This window comes from Tachysurus vachellii, chromosome 13, assembly GCF_030014155.1.
Source record: "Tachysurus vachellii isolate PV-2020 chromosome 13, HZAU_Pvac_v1, whole genome shotgun sequence".
In the NCBI taxonomy this organism is placed as follows: domain Eukaryota; kingdom Metazoa; phylum Chordata; class Actinopteri; order Siluriformes; family Bagridae; genus Tachysurus; species Tachysurus vachellii.
The window spans coordinates 15,703,969-15,728,925 of record NC_083472.1 but is presented as its reverse complement, the minus strand read 5'-3'; the positions used below and the strand labels follow the sequence as shown (position 1 = coordinate 15,728,925).

The window sequence follows — 24,957 nt, the reverse complement described above, 5'->3', positions numbered from 1 at the left end:
GATTCACTTTATGTGGCTGGGACAATTTACCTTAAGTCCTAAGCTCTGTGTTGTTTTATGTAGCTCTACATTGTTTTATGTAGCACCATGGTCCTGGAGAAAAGCTGTACTAAGTCACCTATAAATGGTGAAAAGAGAATAAAAGCTTCTTGACTTGACTTAAACTAGCAATTACAACCCCCACATTTATACTATGATCAACTGAACCATATGTAATTCTTGTTGATCTTGTAATTCTTGATCAACTGAACCATATGTAATAATTTCTTGTGTAACATTACTGTTGTTCCAAATCCACTGTGCGTTTATCAAAATAAATCAGATAAAAATACTAAAAGCCCCACCTCCACTGGACAAATGATAACTATTGCCTTGAACACAGCATCTGATTACTGCTAAGTGACTGGGAGAGCACAAGTATATAGCTCTGAAAATGAAGAGACGCACACTATTTTCATCACTGATCAGAAAGGGACAAGTGTTAAAAAAAATATATATATATAAATAAAAAGATAGATAAATAAATAAATAAATAAAAATAAAATACCTCTATAGAATATGGTGTAATCTAGCTAATAACACTCCACATATATTGTAGCTAGCTACTGTAGTTAATTTACTATAAACATAAATATATAAGTATAAGAATTTAGAGAAAAACAGTTGTGCTAGCTAAATTATATTTTAATAAAATAAATAATAACTGCCATAATCAAAAACAATAACTAGGTTGTATACACACACATACACACACATTAAATTAAGAAATATCAAGAAACAAACCTATTAACACCCCCAATGTTCAAACCAATCTATGCCAAAAAGTTCTAGTCTTAATACCTACTGTATCAGAATCAGAATACATTATTAATCCCCAATTGGATTAAATATCATTCTATTGGGTAAACACGGTAAAATGATACTAAATTCTGCTTCATTAGTATACCACTAATTATTGATTATTTTGCAGGAATTTTGCTTTTATATAAAGTGACATTCAACTTCAGGAAATTAAAAGGCATGGAATAATGGCCTCTTGGATTCTACAGTCATCACTGCTGTACTGATGCAATTACACAAACTCCTTTTCAATATTGTTTTAACTTGATATTATTCTTATATAGGATTTCTATACGTTTTATTTACCTTTATTTACCAATAGTGTTTAATAACTTTAATAAGTCCAAATGCCTTTTCAACTGGAACCTTTGTACACGGTGTCCAAAAACCAGTCAGTATCTGGTGTGACCACCATTTGCCTCAACACATCCCCTTTGCATACAGTGGTGTGAAAAGGTGTTGTCCCCCTTCCTGATTTTTTATTTTTTTGCACGTTTGTCACACTTCAATGTTTCGGATCATCAAAGATATTTAAATATTTGTCAAAGATAGCACAAGTAAATACAACATGCAGTTTTTAAATGAAGGTTTTTATTATTAAGAGAAAACAAAATCCAATCCCACATGGCCCTCTGTAAAAAAGTCGAAAAAGAATATCATACCAACGGTAAAATATGGTGGTGGTAGTGTGATGGTCTGGGGCTGTTTTGCTGCTTCAGGACCTGGAAGAATTGCTGTGATAAATGGAACCATGAATTATACTGTCTACCAAAAAATCCTGAAGGACAATGAGTGGCCATCTGTTTGTGACCTCAAGCTGAAGCGAACTTAGGTTCTAGGGCAGGACAATAATCCAGAAAATCCACCTCTGAATGGCTGAAGAAAAACAAAATTAAGATTTTGGAGTGGCCTAGTCAAAGTCCTGACCTGAATCCTAGTCCTGAATCCAAATTGAGATGCTGTGGCATGACCTTAAAAAGGCGGTTCATGTTCATTGGAAAATCCTACAATGTCAAATCAAATCTAATTTTATTTGTCACATACACATACATACAGTGTACGGCATGCAGTGAAATGCTTTGTGGCTGAATTCCAAAAATTCTGCAAAGATGATTGGATCAAAATTCCTCCACAGTGCTGTAACAGACTCATTACAAGTTACCACAAATGCTTGATTGCAGTTCTTGCTGCTAAGGGTGGCCCAACCAGTTATTAGGTTTAGGGGCAAGCACTTTTTCACACAGGGACATGAAGGTTTGGATTTTAATTTTCCCTTAATAACAAAAACACATTTTTTTGATGATCTGAAACATTTAAGTGTGACAAACATGCAAAAAAAATAATCGGGGCCAACACTTTTTTCCACACCATTGTAGAGCTGATCAGGTTGTTGATTGTGGCCTGTGAAATGTTGGTCCACTCCTCTTCAATGGCTGTGCAAAGTTGCTGGATATTGGCAGGAACTGGAACACATTGTCATATACCCCGATCCAGAGCATCCCAAACATGCTCAATGGTGACATGTCCGGTGAGTATGCTGGCCAAGAACTGGGATGTTTTCAGCTTCCAGGAATTGTGTACAGATCCTTGCAACATGGGACCATGCATTGTCATGAGGTGATGGTCGTGGATGAATGGCAAAACAATGGGCCACAGGATCTTGTCACGGTATCTCTGTGCATTCAAAATGCCATTAATGAAATTCACCTGTGTTTGTTGCCCATAACATGCACCTGCCCATACCATAACCGCACCGCCAGAATGGGCAACTCGATCCACAACATTGACGTCAGCAAACCGGTCATCCACATGATGCCATACACGCTGTCTGCCATCTTCCCTGTACAGTGAAAACCGAGATTCATCCGTGAAGAGAACACCTCTCCAAAGTACCAAACGCCATGGAATGTGAGCATTTGCCCACTCAAGTCAATTACGATGACGAGCATGCAGATGAGCTTCCCTGAGACAGTTTCTGACAGTTGTGCAGAAATTCTGTTGCAGCAGCTGTCCGGGTGGCTGGTCTCAGACAATCCTGGAGCTGAAGATGCCATATGTGGAGGTCCTGGGCTGGTGTGGTTACATGTGGTCTGCGGTTGTGAGGCCGGTTGGATGTACTGGCAAATTCTCTAAAACGCCTTTGGAGATTGCTAATGGTTGAGAAACGAACATTCAATTCACGGCTCTGGAGTACATTCCTGCAGTCGGCATGACAATTGCATGCTCCCTCAAAACTTGAGACATCAGAGGCATTGTGCTTTGTGATAGAGTGGCCTTTTATTGTGGCCAGCCTAAAGAACACCTGTGCAATAATCATGCTGTCTAATCAGCAACTTGATATGCCACACCTGTGAGGTGGATGGATTATTTCAGTAAAAGAGAAGTGCTCAATAACACAGATTTAGACAGATTTGTGAACAAAAAACAAAAGTGTTGCGTTTGTAATTTTGTTCGGTATATATAAAATTAATATGAATGCTTAAGTAGTTACAATATGCATGACCAAGAAGTGGGAACATTTACCTGATCCCATCCCCATCGTCGAGGCTTAGGATTTGGGTATTGTAGCAGTTTCAATGCTGTCTCCCTGATAATCTCTGGATTCAGTATACGGAACTTTGAAGGTTCAACTGGGATGCTACCTGGTACCTTCTGCCAGAAAAACAGCTTGTCCCAGAGTGACTGAAAAAGAACAAAAACATTGTTTCCAGGGTTTACTCATTACCCATAACTGAAACTTTTCTTTCAATATACAGTGTGGTTATCCTTTAATTTAGCGTAATATTTTTGCCTAGGAAACAGACCTGGAGCCACCTAACCCTGTTTTAAGACAAGATATTAAAAGTCTTCTGAGGTAAAATGAGAGCTGTATTCAGAGAAACATGCAAACATTCCAGAAAAACACTCCAACAGCATGGTGGAATCACCCACAAGGGTCACAGCTGGGATACAGTTCATCAGCTTAAAAGCCTTACCCTTTTGTCAAACCACTTAAGGGCTCTGTTTTTGATATCAGCTTTCTTCAACAGCAGTTTGAGCTTAATGTCGGCGTTACATCCCTAAAAATGTTTTGGGGGGAATGCTGGTGTTTTTTCTCTCTCTCTCTCTCTCTCTCTCTCTTGTCTCTCACTCAATTAGACACTTCCAGGATTACTGATTGGCTCGGGGAGTCGTCAGTCCTCCTTCCGCTTGACCTATCTGCTGGCAATGAACTTCAGCTGGCGGATATAAAAGCGCCAGGAAAAGCAGCAATGGGAGACCCTTCCGCTTTGCCTTTTGCTGTTGTTGCCACGTTACTCAGGGTGTATGCTAATTCGACAAAGGGGAGACCCTTCCGCTTTTCCTTTTTGCTGTTGTTGCTACGTTACTCAGTCTGTATGATAATTAATTACACTGTTACCTTAAAAACCTTGGGGTCGCATTTCCTCTCTCTGTCTAAGGAGCTTTTGCTCCTTTTGTTCATTTTTGTTATACCAGAGGAAGTGGAACAGGTATTTGACTATAGTTAATATAGGTATATAGTTAATATAGCTAATTAGTTAGTTAGTATAGGTAATTGACTATAGTTATCTTTGTTTTTTTTTTTTTTAAGTGTTTTATACAGCCAGAAGTTTGGATTGTTGTGTGAAAATTGTTTTGTGGCATATATGTGCTTTTTTTTTTCTACACAATTTAACATTTGAATGAACATCTTCTGAGAGGGGTGATTCCATACTTTTTGCCAGGGGTTGTAGATACATTAGGTAATTTCTTGTCCCTGCATTCTTTGCCCTACTACACCCACAAAAGAACACCACATAAATGTTACTCCTTACCCTAGACCACGTACAAAAAGGTCGTAACAGTCAGTCACCTAAACATTTTCCAGTGTTGCTGCCTTTTTACTACTTTTTCAGTTTAAGACTGAAAATGAAAACTCAACATTGTTCACACAGATGGTTTGTGTCAAACTGATGTTAGATAACTTTGCCCCTACACTTAATGTTGACGCTCAGGGTGTCTATTTAGTGGTGTCAGTGGCAAAATGGTGAGCAAAGATTCAGAATGTTGTTGTTTGAATGAAGAGATGAGCTATGGTAAAGACTGTGCTCTGGGAAAAGCAAGGTCCAAAGTAAAAATACCTCTCCTTACCTGCAGTGTTTTTTGTGTACTATAAGCATTGCATTTTTCAATGTTAAAATGAGTTTAAATAGAATGATCCTAATTTTTTTTTATCTAACTTATGTTATGATTCTAGATTTGCCTTAACACTTCCCTATTTTTGATACAAAAATGCCCTGGGATTCTCTTGACTGGATGTTAGAATGATTTCTTGAAAGGTACCATGCTATTGAAGCAGCCCACTTGTATCAGCATTTTAGAAAACCAAAAGAGAGGGACAAGTAAGAAAGAAGATTTGCATTTCTTTGCTAAAAGTAAATATAAAAGGTGAAAACAGCTCTCATGCCTTCTTTGTTATTGAGGGTAAAATACACATTATAACTCTAAAATGTAATCTTTCTCAAACTTGGTTCCCTTGACATATTTTCAAGAGAATTTTAAACACATCTACAACTACATTGTGTTTATTCGAAAAAGAGTCCTACATGTGATCAGATATGGTCAATTATACAAAATCTTGAGAAGCACTTTATAGATTAAGAGGAAGATACAGTGCTTGTGTCCAGCATTTAGCAGGCTGTCTGGTAAATAAAGGTGTTTGAAAAATAAATAAACAAGAAAATGCTTGATGCATTTCTTGTTTTAATACATATTTATCACTTGGGGAGACCACTGCATTATACCCACACAAAGTTAAAAAAAGAATCTGATGGCAGCAAATACAGTGGTGTGAAGAAGTGTTTGCCCTTCCCTGATTTTCTATTTTTTTGCACGTTTGTCACACTTTAATGTTTCAGATCATCAAACAAATAAAAATGTTAGTCAAAGATAAGTAAACACAACATGCAGTCTTTAAATGATGGTTTTTATTAATAGTGGAAAACAAAATAATAACTGGTTGGGCCACCCTTAGCAGCAACAACTGTAATCAAGTGTTTTGCAATAACTTGCAATGAGTCTGCCTTTTTAAGGTCGTGCCACAGCATCTCAATAGGATTTAGGTCAAGACTATGACTAGGTCACTCCAAAGTCTTCATTTTGTTTTCTTCAGCCATTTAGAGGTGACTTGCTGGTGTGTTTTAGATCATTGTCCTGCTGCAGAACCCAAGTTTACTTCAGCTTGAGGTCATGAACAGATGTCTGCACATTGTCCTTCAGGATTTTTTGGTAGACAGCAGAATTAATGGTTCCATTTATCACAGCGTCTTCGAGGTCCTGAAGCAGGAAACAGCCCCAGACCATCACACTACCACCACCATATTTTACTGTTGGTATGTTGTTCGTTTTCTGAAATGCGGGGTTACATTTACGGCAGATGTAATGGGACACACACCTTCCACAGAATACTCACAGAGTATTTTCCCAAAAGTCTTGGGGATCATCAAGATATTTTCTGGCAAAACTGAGACAAGCCTTTATGTTATTTTTGCTCAGCAGCAGTTTTTGTCTTGGAACTGCCATGTAGGCCATTTTTGCCCAGTCTCTTTCTTATGGTGGCGTCATGAACACTGACCTTAAGTGAGGCCTGCTCTTCTTTGGTCTTTTGGTCTATTTCACTTTGTCAATCAGGTCTTATTTAAGTGATTTCTTGATTGTGAACAGGTGTGGCAGTAATCAGGTCTGGGTGTGGCTAGAGAAATTGAACTCAGGTGTGATAAACCACAGTTAAGTAGTGGGGGGCAAACACGTTTTCACACAGGGCCATGTGGGTTTGGATTTTGTTTTCCCTTAATAATAAAAAACTTCATTTAAAAACTGCATGTTGTGATTACATGTATAATCTTTGACTAATATTTAAATTTGTTTGAGGATCAGAAACATTAAAGTGTGAATAACGTGCAAAAAAATAAAAAGTCAGGAAGGGGCAAACACTTTTTCACACAACTATCAGTGTGAGTAAAGGTAAAAATTGTGACATTTACACATATATTTGGGTTTACTTTCCTCAGTCATAATGGAATTCCTAAATGTCCAAATCTCTCTACCAAAAGGGGATTGAAAGTAAGTGTTATTTCAGAATTTATTTTATTGCCAAAATTTATCTCTGCACAGCTGTTGCAACTAAAGCATGAGACAATTATTATATGACTATCCATACACAACAAATATTTGTAGGAATAGTAGTAAAATATATTTGCCATGGATTTGCAAATTTCCATGCTGTGGGATGAACAAATGATTCTTATCTTAATTCAAGATATCAACATACAGACCATTAAATCAACCAACCATCAGACTTTTGATAACCTAAAGTATCATACAAAATTGGAATCAAGATTGGTTTGGATGATGCCTGATCTGATCAGATAAGATATAAATAAAATATATATTTTATTTAAATATTGTATACACAACATGTACAAAAAAGGTGATTGAGAATAACATGATGTGATATTGCACATGGTATTATAGTGACGTACATATTGTAAATATTGGGAATTGGAAAAGTTCACATAATAATACAGCAATGCAGTGTTCATTGTGTCAGCTTCTACTAAAAGGGAAGCATAAAAAGCATGCGAATGGCTGTAATCTGTAGGCCATAGCTATTAAAGTAAATGCATGAATAATAATAATAATAATAATAATAATAATAATAATAATAATAATAATAATAATAATAATAATAATAATGTAACTCGTCTATGATTAGCATCACTGAATTGGCTCTGCGCTGAGTGTAATCATGCAGATCCTTCAAAACATCATGGAGGGGAGGGGTGTCAGAATCTCAAAAACTGTTGAATTTATACAATATTTACGGGACCTGTGACTGAGTGTCATGGCTTTTCATATCACTGTGTAGCGTCTGGTACAGGTCATTTAGATTTGTTGTCCCAGACATCCCTCTTAACCTTCGACATCTGCTCTTTAATCAACCGATGAGCAACCCAGTTTACAATTTTATTGAGAGTCTGCGTGTCACACCCACACACATACACCACCCTGAGAGCCAGATAACCCCCTGGCCTCTCTGGGTGAATTTACAGGGACCCTCAAACCATAACACACACACACACACAACTGGCTCCAGAATGTCTGGATCCTACAACAAAACCAGATAACCCCATGCCGCTTTTCTGGTTGAATTCATAGGGATCCTCAACCATAAAACACACGCACACCCACACACACAACACAATGAGACATTCCTTTTACTAATTAAACAAGTAAATACGATGCTCCACATCCCACGACATTAACCTATGTATCTCCTCCCCAATTATAGTGGTACTCTAAGAGTCTTATTCTTGTAACCCTGTTGTAATGTGTCTCTTCTGTTAAGGCTTGACTGACTTAAAATTATTTGCTCCTTACTTTCCTGACAAGGGTGTACTTTATTTATGCATCAGAACACAATACTGTATTAACATCAGTTATACTTTAATTACTGGTCCTGGCATGTTAATGTATACCTGTTCTAATGCTGTATGTCCTTTTAAGGTCTGATGCCAGAATGTATACAAAATTATCTGTTTTTCACTTTCCTAATGAAAATGCATTTTGTTTTGTGTTTTCATTTTTGTTTTCTTTTCTTTTATCAGAACACAATATCATATTAACATCAGTTACACTTTGATTACTGATCTGTGTATGTAATGTACCGCTGCCTTTATGCCGTCATTCCTCTTCATGTTTAGTATCCAAATGACCACAAAATTATCTGTTACTTATTTTTAAAACAATGGCGCATTTTATTTGAGCACGAAAGGTGCCATACCGTCTTAATACACCTTGGATAAAACTTTAAAGTCCTCTAAAGTTTATAGACCAAACCATGTCCACAGACACATGAAACAAAGGGAGTTTTTCCCTCCGAAATTTCAGGCCGTAGTATTGGCCATCCCCCCAATGATTGGTGGAGTTTGGGACCTTTAAAATATCACAAACACCACCAATCCGTGGTCAGACTTTCGGAACAGCTTGGAGACGACTCCATCTTCCTTCAAAGAACTTCCGGCAAGCTTCACTTCCAATAACAACAACTGCTCTGATCTTCAGGAGAACTTGGAAGAACGTCTGACCCCACCCTAACTGACTCTGCAGAGATTTCTCTGTTGCATCCGGACTCTTGTGCAGCAAGTAACCGTTTCCTTGACCAACCAATTTAGATGCCTATTTTAAGTATGAACCTTGTATTAAATCTTAAGGTGAATTTAAATTTCCGGTGACGATTTCCCAGTTAGGGTGTGATCCCAGACGAGCCCTTGCTTTTTCCTCACTACCCTTGGACTCAGCCACAGATACTTTCCTCTCTTCTCTTTCCTCAACTATGGACTTCCTCTGCCCTATGTTCACTAAACCCAAGAAAACTTCTTGTTCTGCTCCTTGGCTTTCAGATGTGCTGCGCAACAATCGAAGAGAGCTAAGAACATCAGAGAGAAAGTGGAAGAAATCACAACTTGATGCAGATCTTGATTCTTACCGAACACTTCTTGCCAGGTTCTCCTCAGATGTGACCTCTGCCAAGACTTCCTTCTACAAGGAAAAACTTGAAGCTTCCTCACATGACCCTCGGAAATTCCACAACATCATCTCTTCTCTGCTCAACCCCCCGGCTCCACCTTCTTCATCCTCCCTGAATGCAGAAGACTTTGCTTCCTTCTACCAGGAGAAGATTGAGGAAATCTGCCGGACCTTCACTTCAGCCCCGACTGCACTTATATCTCAGAGTATGGATTCCCCTACACCTTTGTTGTCGCATTTCTCAACTGTAGCAGCAGAAGAGATTTTACAACTCATCCAGTCTTGCAATCCTACCACCTGCCCATTGGATCCACTCCCTTCCACTATGCTCCAGACCATCTCGCATGACCTTCTGCCCTTCATTTCCACTATCGTCAATAGATCCATAGCATCTGGTCAGGTACCAACTACTTTCAAGAGAGCAAGGGTTATTCCCATCCTAAAGAAACCCGCTCTGGGTCCATCAGACATCAGTAACTACAGACCGGTATCACTTCTCTCATTTCTTTAAAAAATTCTTGAGCGCATTGTCTATAATCAACTGTCTGTCTATCTCTCACAGAACAACCTCCAAGACCCCAACCAGTCTGGCGTTAAAGCAGCTCATTCCACAGAGACAGCCCTTTTGGATGTCTCTGAGAAACTACATGCTGCTAGATCAGCCAAACTGTCATCTGTCCTTATCCTCCTTGACCTTTCAGCAGCATTTGATACAGTCAACCACGAGACTCTGTTATCCACCCTCAGGAGTCTTGGGATTTGCGGCTCAGCTTGGGAATGGTTTGCTTCCTACCTGGAAGGACGCTCATATCAGGTAACATGGAAGGGAGTGACATCTGCTCCACGCAGACTCTCCGCTGGCGTCCCACAGGGCTCAGTACTTGGTCCTCTTCTTTTCTCCCTGTATACTCACTCTTTTGGGGAAGTTATTTCCTCACATGGGTTCTCTTACCACTGCTATGCTGATGATACACAACTTATCTTCTCTTTCCCACCCTCAGATGCCACAGCTTCTGAAAGGATCTCAGCATGTCTGGCAGAAATTTCATCATGGATGACTGCTCATCAGTTAAAGCTCAATCCTAACAAAACTGAACTGCTGTTCATCCCAGGTGACTCATCCCCAGGTCATGACCTTGCTATATCCTTGCACAACGATCTGATCTCCCCTTCAGCCACAGCTCGCAACCTTGGGGTAACCATGGACAATCAGCTGTCCTTTTCCTCTCATGTTGCTAATGTGACTCGCTCATGTCGGTTTCTTCTCTACAACATTAGAAGGATTCGGCCATTTCTGTCCACACAGGCTGCTCAGGTACTTGTTCAGTCTCTTGTCATCTCTAGACTGGATTACTGCAATGCACTGCTGGCAGGTCTACCTATGAATGCAATCCGTCCTCTGCAAATGATCCAAAATGCAGCTGCCCGGGTTGTTTTCAACCTTCCAAAGTTCTCACATACCACCCCGCTGCTGCGATCCCTCCACTGGCTTCCGGTAGCTGCACGCATCAGATTCAAAACACTGATGCTGGCCTACAAAGCCAAAAATGGACCAGCTCCCTCTTACCTCAAAGCCCTCATCACTCCTCGCACTGCACCCCACACCCTCCGATCTACCAGCACTGCTCGACTGGTTCCACCATCTCTCAGGGTAAGAGGCAAGCATACTACAAGACTCTTCTCTGTACTGGCACCAAGGTGGTGGAATGAACTTCCCCTAGAGGTCCGGACAGCTGAGTCACTGGCTATTTTCAAGCGGCGGTTGAAGACCTACTTCTTCAGGAAACACTTCAACTAGCACTTCTTTCCTTATCTTTTGCATTTAAAAAAAAAAAACCCTTTGACACTTTTTCATTGTAACTTTGAACAAATGTTTTAAACTCATGGTATCTTAAGTATGTAACTTAGTGAGCCAGCATTAATGTATCCAATGTTAGAGATTTAAGCACGCTCTGGATAAGGGCGTCTGCCAAATGCTGTAAATGTAAATGTAAATATAAATGATTAATTTTGAAGTTTAAGCTTGCCATTCCTTTCCTTCCTTTCTCTAATTTCTTCTTTTCCAGTCTCTTCCTCCCTTTCCCCAATTTTAATTTCTTTTGTGTATGTTATTTTCATCTTTGTTTTCCCTACTTCTTTGTTTGTTTGTATAGTTAGCTTTATGTTGTGTTTGTCTCATTCATTAAACGTCACATTTTTGTTCCACAAGTGATTGTCTCTGAGCATCGCTCACAAACTTAAGGTACCTGCAACACCTGGTCTGAACTACATGCTCTGTTAAGTTAATTTAATTTAAATTACGGTATAAAGTAAAAGGGAAGTGCGTCTTTCTCGGCCGGGGAAGATACCTCCTTCATAGAATTAATAAAGATTGCACGGTCTGTTCGGCGGACGAACAGATCAAATAAGTGTAACTTTAATTCCATTACCGTCAATTTCAACTTAACTTAAAATGTTTAGGAGTCACTATAACACGTTATAATTACTTATAAATATTTACCTTGCTTCACGAGCTAATGTCGATACAACCGCATGCTGATGCCACTAACCAGGCAAAACTAAGCTTCTTGTCATCTCTGCCTGCCCCTCAATCAACCACAACCACAGCCTCACCCTACACCTAGGATCAACGACACTCAAGCCAACCAGGACAGAAATAAACAATTGGATGACCATTCTTTGACTAACCAAATTTTACCTACCACACTTAAAACTACTAGCCAAGGCTCTTGACTCAACCCTCCCAGACAGTTCCATCAAACCCCTTCAGAAGATTCAGAATGAGGCAGCATGCTGTCAAAAATGACCTACATCACATTCAAAGCCTTGATGCACATGTACTGTACAAGACTTTGTTTGGAACAGCACCCCCTAACACTGTCAATCTGCAATCAGTTAATGCTGTTTTTCTACATTTACTTTGTCCCCATTGCTCCTCTAGTATTTCATTAAAAATCTTCTATGGTAGCAATACTTGTATTGTTCTCTGCTTGATATATTGCACTGCTTGTATTTCATTTGTAAGTTTATGCTAAACGAATAACTAACTGAATAAATGAAAAATCAATAATGCATTGAAAAATGAAGAAATTGTGATAAATACAAATAAATTGTGGAGGAGAAATGAAGATCTTTCAAAAAGCATATAACTTTAAAAAGGAAAAAATAGAAGTAGTAAAGCAAGAGTTTACACTACTCACTACTGTTGTTCTTGAGATCATAGCATGAAGCCAGTTGAAATCAACAGATTTGTAAATGACCGCTACAAACTGAAGCTGAGGATCCACATCTTCCCATGTCTTTGGGGTACCTTCAGGATAACTCATCCTGATAGTAGTACGGTTTCCAACATCTCTACTGAAATCTCTCACTGGGCCACTGTTCAATCTGCAAAATAAGACAGGACAGCATCCAAATGCAAACTCCTAAAACACTAGAAAGTATGTAGATGTGTTTGTGTATGATTCTGTTTCTGTCTTGTTTCAAACCCCTTAAAAAACTATTTCCTGCTGATAGTGTTCATGGGCAGAAAGTGGAAAATAATTTCTATGAATAAAATTTCTTTTAAGCCATTTTGCAATTTTATTAAGAATGCTAATAATACATGTCGCATTACTGGGTATGAATGATTTTGACTGTATATCCTTGATTTTACTAAAATAATATTTTCATTATTTTGATATGTAAGAATATTTCATTTGCTCAATTTCACCAAAGAACCTTGTGGTACAAATTAATGTTGCACATTATAGTATAACTTAGAAAGTTTTACTACTTATTTATACTTTTTTTAGTATTTACTAATACTTGATGCTAATGCATATTATTTCTCAATTATGATCAACTGATCAGCCATAACATTAAAACCAATGAAAGGTCACATTAATATTGAGTATCTTGTTACTTTGATGAGTTTTAAATTGTGATGGCTATACAACTGGGTCAGATTATCTTCAGAATGGCAGGCCTTGTGGTGTGTTCCAGGCATTCAGTAGTACTAAAGTGGTCCTACGAAGTACAACCAGTGAACCTGCAATAGGACTAACCCTTCTAGTCCAATACCAGAGAAGGGCTAATCTGTAGCACAGATTTCTGAAAAAATTACTGCTGGCTATGATGTGTAAGGAGACACACTGCATCAAAGCTTGTTTCATATGGGTCTGCTAAGTGACAGATCAGTCAGAGCGCCTATGCAGATCCGTGTCTAAAGCAAAAAAGTCTCTACAGTGGGCATTTAATTATCAAAACTTGACCACCAGAAATTAAAAAAGGTGGCCTTTGTTGATGAATCACATTTTCTTTAACATAATGTAATTTGGTAGGTAGTTAAAATAACAAATGTGCCTCCAATAGCTTGCCTTCTTTCCATAGTGCAACCTGGTACCATCTATTTTCCAAGAAAGTGATGTGTGCACACACACACAGCCCTCCATAAGTGTGAAGGGAAACATATTTTATGCCACCACATTCCAGTGCACCATGGTCCAGTTCTGATCCATACATGCCAACTGTAGGCACTGTAAGCTTTTTTCGGGCACTCTAATCGTAGTAAGCTGAATGCACTGTGTGTTCTGTCATGTTTCTATCCTAGTCAGCATGATCTTTTCTCATCAATTTGCTCTACAATAGCTCTACTCTGGGATCAGATCATATGGACTAGCCTTCCCTTGAGCCTTGGCTGCCCATGACCTTGTCACTTCTTTACTCTTTGTGCTTCCTTGGACCAATTTTGGTAGGAACTAACCTAAGAGCAAACTGGAAAGACCCCACAAAATCACGCATTTAAGAGACCTTATGACCCAGTCATCTAGCCATCACAATTTGGCCCTTGCCAAAGTTGCCCAAATCCTGAAACTTCAGGATATTTTTCCAGCTTCCAACAGGAATTTCAAGAACAGACTGTTCAACTGTGAACTAATATAAACACATGACTTAACAGCCACCATCATCACAAGTTAATTCATTGTATTCACACTCAGTAGTTTATTCGTCATAGCTAATTAGAGGATTTGCCTCTTAAACTGGTTTGGCTTACCTTAAGATCACATTGAACTGGTTGAGGAGATGCCCAAGCTCCAGTCCTTGAAGTATGCCTCCATTACCAACTACAACACATCGACGGCAATCATGCCCTCCAGTGTTCTCCGACAAGGAATTGGGTATGAGATCCAGGACTTCTTTTAGCTTGTGTTGCAGGTTCCGAAATCCAAACGGTGGTGGATACTCAAATATTTGTTCTGTTAAGTTGCTGTTTTTTTGTAAGAATGGCTCAGCTACAGGCACAGAACTAGAATAAATACTCTCAATCCTCCTTCTTGTAAATGATGGTCTGCAATCTTTGGATAAAACACTCTTGACAAAGGAATGGACACGCTAAAAAAGGACAAAAACACGCACTTATATAATATAATATATATTATATACATACACATACTATATATATATATATATATATATATATAATTTTTAGTATTCATATAATTTAATATGTTGTTACACAAAGAAAGAAATTGAACATTACCTCTCGATGATTGGGATCTACAAGCATCCTGACAGATTTTGGACTGGCATTGAACATGGGCAATTTTAGTATGCCAGTGGAAATTAAGCCCACAACCACAAGTGGCACAATAAACCTCCTCCTGGATAAAAGAGCACATAAAAGAGACCTTCTAATTTAATGAACAAATTTATGGTTATTATCTTGTCACTTGCAGTATTTTATTTGATTTCCTCATGTTTATGTTTTTTTCTTTAATGTATTGTCTTTTAATTCACCACCTCATGGATTCACACTTCAATAACTTGATCATTTATACCATAGGTCACTAACAGGCGGACCGTGGTCTGGGTCCGGACCCAGAAGCTGTCCAATATGGACCCGGACCTACGGCCAAAACAAAAGGTTATGATTTAAAACTTGAAGCGCTTCTAATTTAACTGGCACAGCTTTTGCAATATTTACAGTAAAGGTAGTGGAAACGCACAGACCAATTGCATGCGAGTTAAGCCATCCCACGTGATATGACTCAGCCAATCAAGTCTGTGCATTGCTGAAGTAAACACTATGACTCAACAGTGCAAGACAGATGAGAGAGAATTAGAGTAAAGTTACGCATGAAAGAAAGATAGCGATACATGTAGAAAACAAAGGGAGAGAAACAGATGAGTGAGACGGAGAAAGGGAGGGAAACAGACGAGTGAGATGGAGAAAGGGAGAATATAGAACAAATGCCGACCTCCAAAAAAAAGAAAAGTGGACAGCGAAATCATTTAATCCAGAATGGACAGACTCATTTCTGTTCACACTTCCCACTGGGAGCACTAAACCAGTGTGTCTCATATGTTCAGAAACCGTGGCACTTATTAAAAGTGGCAATGTGAAACACCATTATGAGACAAAAAGGTTTTGAACAAACCTATCCACTCAAATCTGAAGACAGCATCCCTGAGACAGCTTTCCCAGGTCTGAGGAAAGTAGCCCTATACATCCTGACCATGTTTGGCTCTACATACAACTGCGAGGCAGCTTTCTCTACAATGAACATAATCCAAACTAAATATCGTTCCAGGCTCACTAATGAGTACCTCCACATGTGTATGAAAATCGCCCTGACTCCATTCAAGCCCAGGTTTAAAATCCTGGCAAGCCAAACTAGAGCTCAGTTCTCTCACTGAGATATAAAAGAGATTGAATTAAGCACTTTATTTAAACGCACAATTTTCACATTTTATTTATTTTCTCTTATTTTGAAATGCAGCCCTACTTTTATTTATTTAATGAGAGAACTTTATACATATCTACAGTCATACATATGTTCAGTTCTATGTTACGTGACAAATATTGTCAAAAAGTTTTTGTACTGAATTTATTTGATTTGACAGTCAGGTATTGATTGCGTGCAGATGTTGGTACAACTATTAGGCTACATAAATATATATCACACTAACTAGTTAGACATTATGATCTTCTGGACCTTTGCTTCAAGAAGTTTTCTCTTACTGGACCTCTTTCAATTTTAGTTAAATACCTCTGATTTATACCATCATAATATAATAAGAAAAATCATAGCAGATTAATACCAGTATTTCAATGGATATAAAAAGTCTACACAACCCTATTCAAATGGTAATTGTTATATTTATTGGTAATAATTATTTAATAATGAAACCAATATAAATCATTTCAGAACTTCTCATGTTTAAAAGTATCTATCATACAACTGTAAACAACAAAATATACTGATTAACCCCAAATAAAGATTAGTTGTTTCTGTAGGATTTTCCTCACATCATTTTGTTGTCAGCTGATTGCTGAAGCCATGGTCTACAAAGAGCTTATAAAGCATATATGGTAATCTCGCTCAATTTTACCCTTTCATAGCTCAATCCAAACAATTAAAATAATATTAGTATAGTATATATAATTATTTATAATTACTGCACTACCAAATTATGCAACCTAACACTTTATACACCCCTCTCCGAACACCCTTCATTCTCAGTACCATCAATTGCTACTGGTTCTGTCTCTTTTCTGGTTGTCCGTATCTGTAAATGCACACCTACCCATGTCCCCAATTTAACCTTATATTATATTAACATTATATTAACATTATTTAATATTTACCTACACTTATCTCATTTATAAGGTATTAACAGTTCAATACTGGAATCAAGCCAAACAAAGAACAAAGATTTCCATTAATTGAACTCATTGAAGACATTTTCTTATGCCACCTTCTATATATATATATATATATATATATATATATATATATATATATATATATATATATATATATATTTTTTTTTTTTTAAGTGTGATGTGTTTATTCTATATGAAATGAATAATGTGGTGATGTACAGCTTGGATGCAGCTGCTCGTCAATGAAAACCCATTCCATGACGCTCTCTATGCACTGTCCTTGAGTTGCTGTTGTTCGCAATTACTTCTCTTGTTATAATGCATGTAACAGTTGACTGTGGAATATTCAGTAGTAAGGGAAATTTCACAAATAGACTTATTACACAGGCAACCTATCACAGTACCACGCTTGAATTCACTGAGATCCTGAGAGTGACCCATTCTTTCACGAATGATTCTGTCTGGCCTGATCTATAGCAGAAAACGGCTGAAAAAGTTAACACTGGCTTTGATAGAAAGGTATCAGAACACACAGGGCATTGCAGCTTTTTGCTTACGGGGCTACATAACCACAGACCGGTCAGAGTGCAAAGGCTGTCCAATGTCAAAAATGTCTACAGTCATGTGACCATCAATCATTTCAATAATGAAACAGCACAAAACTGGTGCTGTGAAGAATTTTCTAGCAGAATCCTACTTTCATTCTGCAGAATCCAATTTTCATGCACATATGCTATATATTAGGTATACTAATGCTGCTTTTTACATGAGATTGTTATTCTTTTAACATGTAATGTGTAATTTCTGGAAGCAACTGGAAGAATAGGAGAGTTTCACTTTTGTTTTCTAGTTTGTTATTTTAAGTTGTGAATTTCACTTTGAATCAGGCTTCTTTTGCTGTCACCATTGCATGTCATTTACCTTGGGAAGTGATGGCAGCAAGATACAAAGATCCAGCAGGCCTCATGCAATGAGGCACCTTCTTCCATTGTTCTTAGGTCCAGTTCTAACACTCATATGCTCATTAAGGGCTCTTTCCACAGTGGAGTTAACAAGGGCACTCTGAATGGTCTACAATATGCCCCAAAGGAAGCTGTGTAGGCAACATTCGGAATAGTACCGCTTCTAAGTAACAAACACAACATTAATTCACTTTGACAAAAAGAGTACTTGTCAGCGATGCGGGATAAAAGCGGACCCAAATGCAGGACAGCTTAACAGAAACGGGATTTAATAACCAAAAAAAACACGAAACAGGACACAGACAAAACCAGACATGAAGACAAGAGGATTCCGCGCTGCACAATGCAACGCGGCTCAACTAAATAATACAAATAATCAATAAACATGAGGGACAGGTGTGCAGAGGCGGGGCGGAAAAGACAAGGGCGGGGCAGACACGTGAACATGAAACATAAACAAAAGGCACATGGCCAAAGTCCTGGCAGAGTCCTGACAGTACTTGCATTAGATTGCTGCTCACAGAACTCTAGCTCTCTTTAGCATTCAACACAATCATCCCCCAGCAATTGATTGAAAATCTAGACACGTGAGGTTTCAATGTAGTAAGGTTTAGAAAATGTGGCAGTAATATGATTGATTAAACTGATCATTAATCTGGGTAAAAAAAAAAATTAAACCTGATCTAAACTATGTTTAATCAACAATGTATACGATGACAATTTAGTTTTATAGTGGCAAATGTGGTGACATAAAAACTATCAAACAGGTTCAGGAAAAGTGTAAGGTTTTATATTTTGCAATGTGCAATTTGTGACTGTGTGAGAGAGACATACACACACATACTCAACCCCATCATGCCACTAAATATATTGTCTTTCCCCCATTTGGCACACTGGTCATTATAGATGTAAGAGGCTCAGTGAACTACAAAGTATGCCTTATACAATAACGTTCATGCAATACATTCCTATTTTAGTGACTCTGTCAACTGACTTTCACTTTTTGAGAAAGCTGATATTCTGAATTGTGCTTTGTGTAGATGTATTTAAAAAGAAACCCCAAGGCATCAGTGTTCCCAAGTACTGGGCTGTTCATCTAGAAAACTATACAAGTAACAATATACTTTTTAAAATTAAAGAATCAGCTAGCAAAGACATTTTTGTCAAAGCATAACGAAAAAGCACATGAAAAAGGCCAATTAGTAACGAAATCCTGGAAATGGTAATATGCACATTCTAAAGAATGCATAAAGTAACAAATACACATTAACGTTACGTTTTTCTTGAGCATGAAGAATATTTTACTACAAACCTGAATGCCTCGATCAGGTTGTTAAAACTTGGCCACTGATACACGATTTAGCAAGAACCATCAACACATACCATCCCCTTTATTAGTATTGTAACAGCAAGACTGATTCTTTTGTTATACACATTTGCTTTGAGAATAAAAGATGAATATGAGATGATAAATCAGAATTGTAGCTTTCATTTCCAGATATTTAATTCAATTTTTTAATTATTTTTGTTGAGGATAAACAGAAAAAAGTGTCTTGTAAAACTTATCTAGTATTAGCAAAGAAAAAACTTGGAGAGATAAGAGCCATGGAAAAGAATGAGCTGAAGGGCACATAAACAAGCACGTGTGTATATGTGTAGTCGTAAAAAAAATGCTTAAAAGGAAGTAAATTGAAGAGCCCATTTTGAGTTGTCCCATTGCTGCCTCGTATCTTCTATCTTCCAACCCATAAAAGTGTCACAACGTGATAAACAACTTAGAGTATGGCACTCTTCGTTTATTGTTTCAAGTGATTAGAAATCTTATTACCAATGTGTGCCCTGTTAGCCCATGTTATTTAGACAATCACTAGCTCTGCAAATCACAGGGATTGATCATAATACCAAAGTGAAGGAATGTTCAAATGTGGCTTACGAAAGAATTTGTTCATGATCCAAAACAATAACAGGATGCAATATAAGCAAATAATCGTTTAGGGTTCTCCACTGCTTACCCCGAAGGCATACAACATGCGGTCATTGCTTTCCTCATCGTGCCAAAGAATGCTAATCCCCCACACTTCTCATGTACTCGGTCAGCTTTTTCCCATTATTCAGGTGGTCAGACCTATAAAAACAAAAACAAAAAATAAAAATGTAAGAATATAGGGTTTTCCCAGCAGATTGTTCTCCTATTCAATCAAATAAGTGAAACATATCAAACATACATTTTGCTTGCTTAGAGACATACCTCATTACACATAACGAGCAGTACATATACGTAGAGTATAGGATCTAGTTGCCATTCATTCTAATTTATTGTACAATATTAAACAGCTGCCCATACATGCACTTGCAATATTAATATGCAGGGTTTTAGTTTTTAATAAAGTATTATTTTTACCAATATGAAAAGCAATATGCTATATTTCTAAAGCTTATATATTATGAGTGATAGAAGGAATTTAAGATACTCTGCACTTTATAATAGCAAAAGCCATATGTTTCTTGTACTAATCAGTTTCATAAAATCACTTGATCAATATTTCTGCCTTTAGTTATTAATAAAATTACAATAATGATCGATTAAAAATAATAACAACATAAAATAATCGACAGTTCAACAGTAGCTTGGCTTCAGTTTTGATCCAAAACATCATAAAAAGAAAAACACAAAAGAAGTTTATTTAACCCTTCTGGACACTTTAGAAACACTACATATAAAACTACAAATTTTTTTAAAAAAAAGTTACTTATTAATTACCAATTTAAAAGTAACTTTTTTTTAAATATTTAGTAGTTTTGCTTAGAACTGAGGTTGATCTATATAAGTTTAATTTAGTGGCTGCTTTCAACCACAAACTACACCTAAGAGTGTAAAATTTTAATACAGAGAATCCTCTTTCCAAATTACATGTTATATAAAAGGTTTGTGCCAAAAACATCTTTCCTCTAGTTAAAACACAGAGAAATATATGTACATAAAATTAACTATGCCCCCTAATTGACAAAAATGTCCTGACTCCATAAGGGATAAATATTGTTTATTAAACACAAAAAACAGCAAAAAGAATCAGTAATAATACATAATAGAAATGATAGTGAATTAGTAGATATTTTATTAGAGTAATATAATAAGGTTATGTGCATGTGCTTGTTATGCAGCACAGAGCTCTAGCTCCAGTTAATCAGACAGTCTCCACCATATTTTTCAATGGGTGGATTAAAAAGTAGAATAAGATATAAGATAAGATATACCTTTATTCGTCCCACAATGGAGAAATTTAGCAAAGAAAAAGAAATGCATATATTATATATATATATATATATATATATATATATATATATATATATATATATATATATATATATATATATATATATATATACACACACACACACAGTATACTCACAAAAATATATATAAATACAATGAAGAAAAAAGAGACCACGAGTAAGTAGTTATGCTAACAGACATATTGCACACAGGTAATATTGCACGTTTTCCAAAATTTCTGTTATGGCATGTGTTGTTCAAATACTTTGTTATTGTTATTATTACAGTTAAACAGTAATCCAGTGTGTAATTATGGTTACTGGTTCACTGGAGGCACCTTTGGTTGTAGAGTCTAATAGCAGCAGGGAGAAAAGACCGCCTGTATCGCTCCTTCAGAAACAGGATGAAACTGTTTCATACAGGGGTGAGAGTCGTTCTCCATCAATGATGATAGTTTTGCTACCATCCTCCTTTCTCCCACCTCCTGTACAGTGTCCAGAGGAATCCCCAGGACTGAGCTGGCCTTCCTGATTCTCACTGTGCTCCCAGCCTTTTCCAGGTGCGAAATAGCCCGATTTAGAAGGAAGATGACAGCGTCTTCCACTCCAATGCCAGGTTGGTAGGCAAACTGAAGTGGATCCATTGATGGGCTCACTGGAGGTCGGAGATGAGTGAGCACCAGCCTCTCCAATGTCTTCATCAGTTGCGAGGTCAGTGCTACTGGTCGGTAGTCCCCAGAATCTTTTGGGCACAACGTCTTTGGTACAGGCACCATGCAGGATGTTTTCCATAGCTGTGGCACCTTCCCCAGCTTCAGGCTCAGGTCAAACATGTACAGCAATATGCCACACAGCTGGTCTGCACAGGTCTTAAGGAGCCTGGAGCTGATGGCGTCTGGACCCGCAGCCTTCCTCACTTTGATCTTCCTGAGCTCCATTCTCACCTGGGCTTCTGTAAGTGGCAGTGTGTATTGGTTGGAGTGGGGGCTGGAGGGAATTGGCAGTGGAATATGAGATGTGATGCACTTACCCTTATATTCACAAATAATTACAAGAGTACTGATGATGGATAAACATTACTGGTTCTGAATGTAGTGTTAAAAGTAGGTTTGATATAAGGATCAAACAGGAAATTACAGCATTAGGATGGAATCACATACAAAAGGGGCTCACGTGGGGAAACAAGGGGAGGCATGAGCAAAGAGAGAAGAAAAGATCAAAAGAGCAGCTTTGTTATCTTAAAAAAACATATGAAATTGCATTAAATCAATTATAATTTAGATAACAAATAATAAACCATACAGGACTACAAATGAAAACTATATTTTCTATAGCTAGAGAAGCCCAAGATGCTCAGTCTTACAAATATTTCATTGGTATGAAAAACAAATAAAAAAAAGTGCAGCAATCAATGTCTTTAAGAGGTGAAGTGATTTATGCTCTAAGGAATGGTCCCAGGGAAAACAAAAACCATCTTGTTGCATAGGCCTGAAGTGCACACATCCCAAACAGTAAGTCCCACAAATGAAAATCAGTCAAACAAGCAGGCCTTGCACCTTTCAGAAATGTGCAGATATGGCGGAAATATATACAGGGTTTGTACACATATTTACCAATAAAATTCGATGACATTTCGGTAAATATTCATGACCTATTTTTTCAAGAAAAAACATGTAGAATATACAGTATGTACTCTGGTCAGCGCTGCTTTTTGTGTATTGTCTTGTAGTGTTTTGTATCGTTTGTTTGCACGGATTGAAAGTATGTACAAATCAGCCAGTTAAATTTCAAGGCATTGTGTGAGTCTCCAGAACCTCTGCAGTGAATTCAGTAAATGAAGCTCTAATAGATAAGGTCAGCGTTGTTACTAACACAACATGCAAACAATGGACAGACATAATCTGCACTGCATGGCTCACATACATATGTAAAGAAACAGATGTGGTACTGTTGAAGAATTTGTATTGGAATAATTACTGATGGACTGTTGAGTCTTTCTGGAATACATGAAAGGTCGGAGAAAACACACCTATTCACTATGGATAAGTCATACCCACATGTGTCATTATCAGACAGAGGTGGGAGTAAGTCACACATGTGCAAGTCACAAGTAAGTCTCAAGTCTTAACCTTCAAGTCTCAAGCAAATCCGAGTCACTTTTTGTGAGAGTCAAGTCAAGTCACTGCTTTATGTCAAGCAATTCAAGTCAAGTCGTAGCTTGAGTCAAGCAAGTCACTAGCAAGTCATACAGATGTTTGATGATTTAACTAAATGTATATATTAAATCTACAGTATTTATGGACTAGGAGAGTTTTATTTGCAACAAAAAATTATTATATGCATTTATTTTTAAAAGGTGTCCACATACAGGTGAGTTGTAAATACAATAAAAATCTAAAAATGAATAAAAATCAAAACTACAAAGCCTAAGATGTAAATGTAACTGAAATGAAAGCTGCAAGCAGCATTTCCCGGGTTCAAGCGTTTAAGGCCTTTAGGGATTTTCACATACACAAAGTGACCCGCAAGTTACAGAGGGTGCCACAATATATGTCATGTCATGCTACATATGTCATGCTACAGTGTATTATACGAGTATATGTATACTACGAGTATTATACGAGTAATACGAGTCAATATCTGTGCTCGGATTATATGAAAATCATCATTGGCTAGCTGATTGTGTCAGCGTTCTGTGATAGGCTAGTCACAGCGCCCCTCCCCTACAGTGATAGACTAGTCACAGCGCCCCTCCCCTACAGTGATAGGCTAGTCACAGTGCCCCTCCCCTACACACATACAGATGTATTGTGTTGCTGTGTCTCGCTCTGCACACTCACAGTCACACACAGAACAGCTCTCTGTCTCTCCCTCAGTCACTCGGGTTCGTGGGTCTTTTCTGTTAACGTTTAGGGTTTCTTCAGCTTTTTACGTTAACGTTTTGTAACGTTAATAATACGTACTGACTAACCAGTAGAGTTCTTTTAAACGTGGGTTCGTTCAGAAGTGGTGCTTGCTTGGTAGAATGCGACTCGAATTGCGTCTCTGCCTGTCGGAGATTTTTTTTCTTTTTTAAACCTTCAGCTGTCTCTAACCAGTAACCAGACACTGTGTGTCTGACACGTTTTTGCTGTATTTCATAAAAACATAAAGGTAGTAAGCTAGTGTTATAAATATTACAAATAAATTATTACCGGTTAAAGCTCCGCCTACTTCCGGGTTAGGCCCCGCCCATTCCGAGTTCTCGGAAGGCAAAGATTCTGATTCTCAACAAAAACAAAACAAAATTGGCCACTTGGTGGCGATAGAGAGCTTTTTTAAAAATGGCTGTTTGAGACTCCAGAGAATATTACTGCACTGGATTGGTCTCGACCAGGCGAAAAACCTAGGACTAGTTAGCAAAAGTAGGTTTCGGATAAAATGCGCGATAGCGAAAAAATTTAATGGCGGAAATGAAATTGGAGATATACGTTTTTTAAGTCATAAGCCAAGGATTCCAATGATATAAAGCACTTGAGATTTGGACATAGGGGTTTTAGGGGTTTAGGGGTTATGGGGACAAACACGTTTTGGGGCGCTGAAGTGCCCCAAATTGTCCGATTCCGCTGAGATTTTGGCCCTGAGTAACTGTGATCTACCATCTGACCAAGTTTGAGCTCTCTAGGC

General features: G+C 37.8%; 2 protein-coding genes across 4 annotated transcripts in view; one reads left to right on the top strand and one right to left on the bottom strand.

The window, feature by feature from the left end:
• hdac3 (histone deacetylase 3) overlaps positions 1-24,957 on the top strand; it is a 448,843-nt gene that overhangs the window by 52,280 nt on the left and 371,606 nt on the right. The window lies entirely within an intron of this gene.
• The window catches only part of st3gal5 (ST3 beta-galactoside alpha-2,3-sialyltransferase 5), a 43,556-nt gene that overhangs the window by 13,652 nt on the left and 4,947 nt on the right, over positions 1-24,957 (bottom strand). For both annotated transcript variants that reach the window (XM_060885171.1, XM_060885170.1), the window contains exons 2-6: positions 20,031-20,143; positions 14,930-15,050; positions 14,444-14,781; positions 12,609-12,795; positions 3,364-3,522 (exon numbers count right to left, since the gene is read on the bottom strand). In XM_060885171.1, coding sequence (XP_060741154.1) covers positions 3,364-3,522; positions 12,609-12,795; positions 14,444-14,781; positions 14,930-15,050; positions 20,031-20,068 — 843 coding nt within the window. In that variant the 5' untranslated portion in view covers positions 20,069-20,143. The remainder of the gene's footprint in view (positions 1-3,363; positions 3,523-12,608; positions 12,796-14,443; positions 14,782-14,929; positions 15,051-20,030; positions 20,144-24,957) is intronic.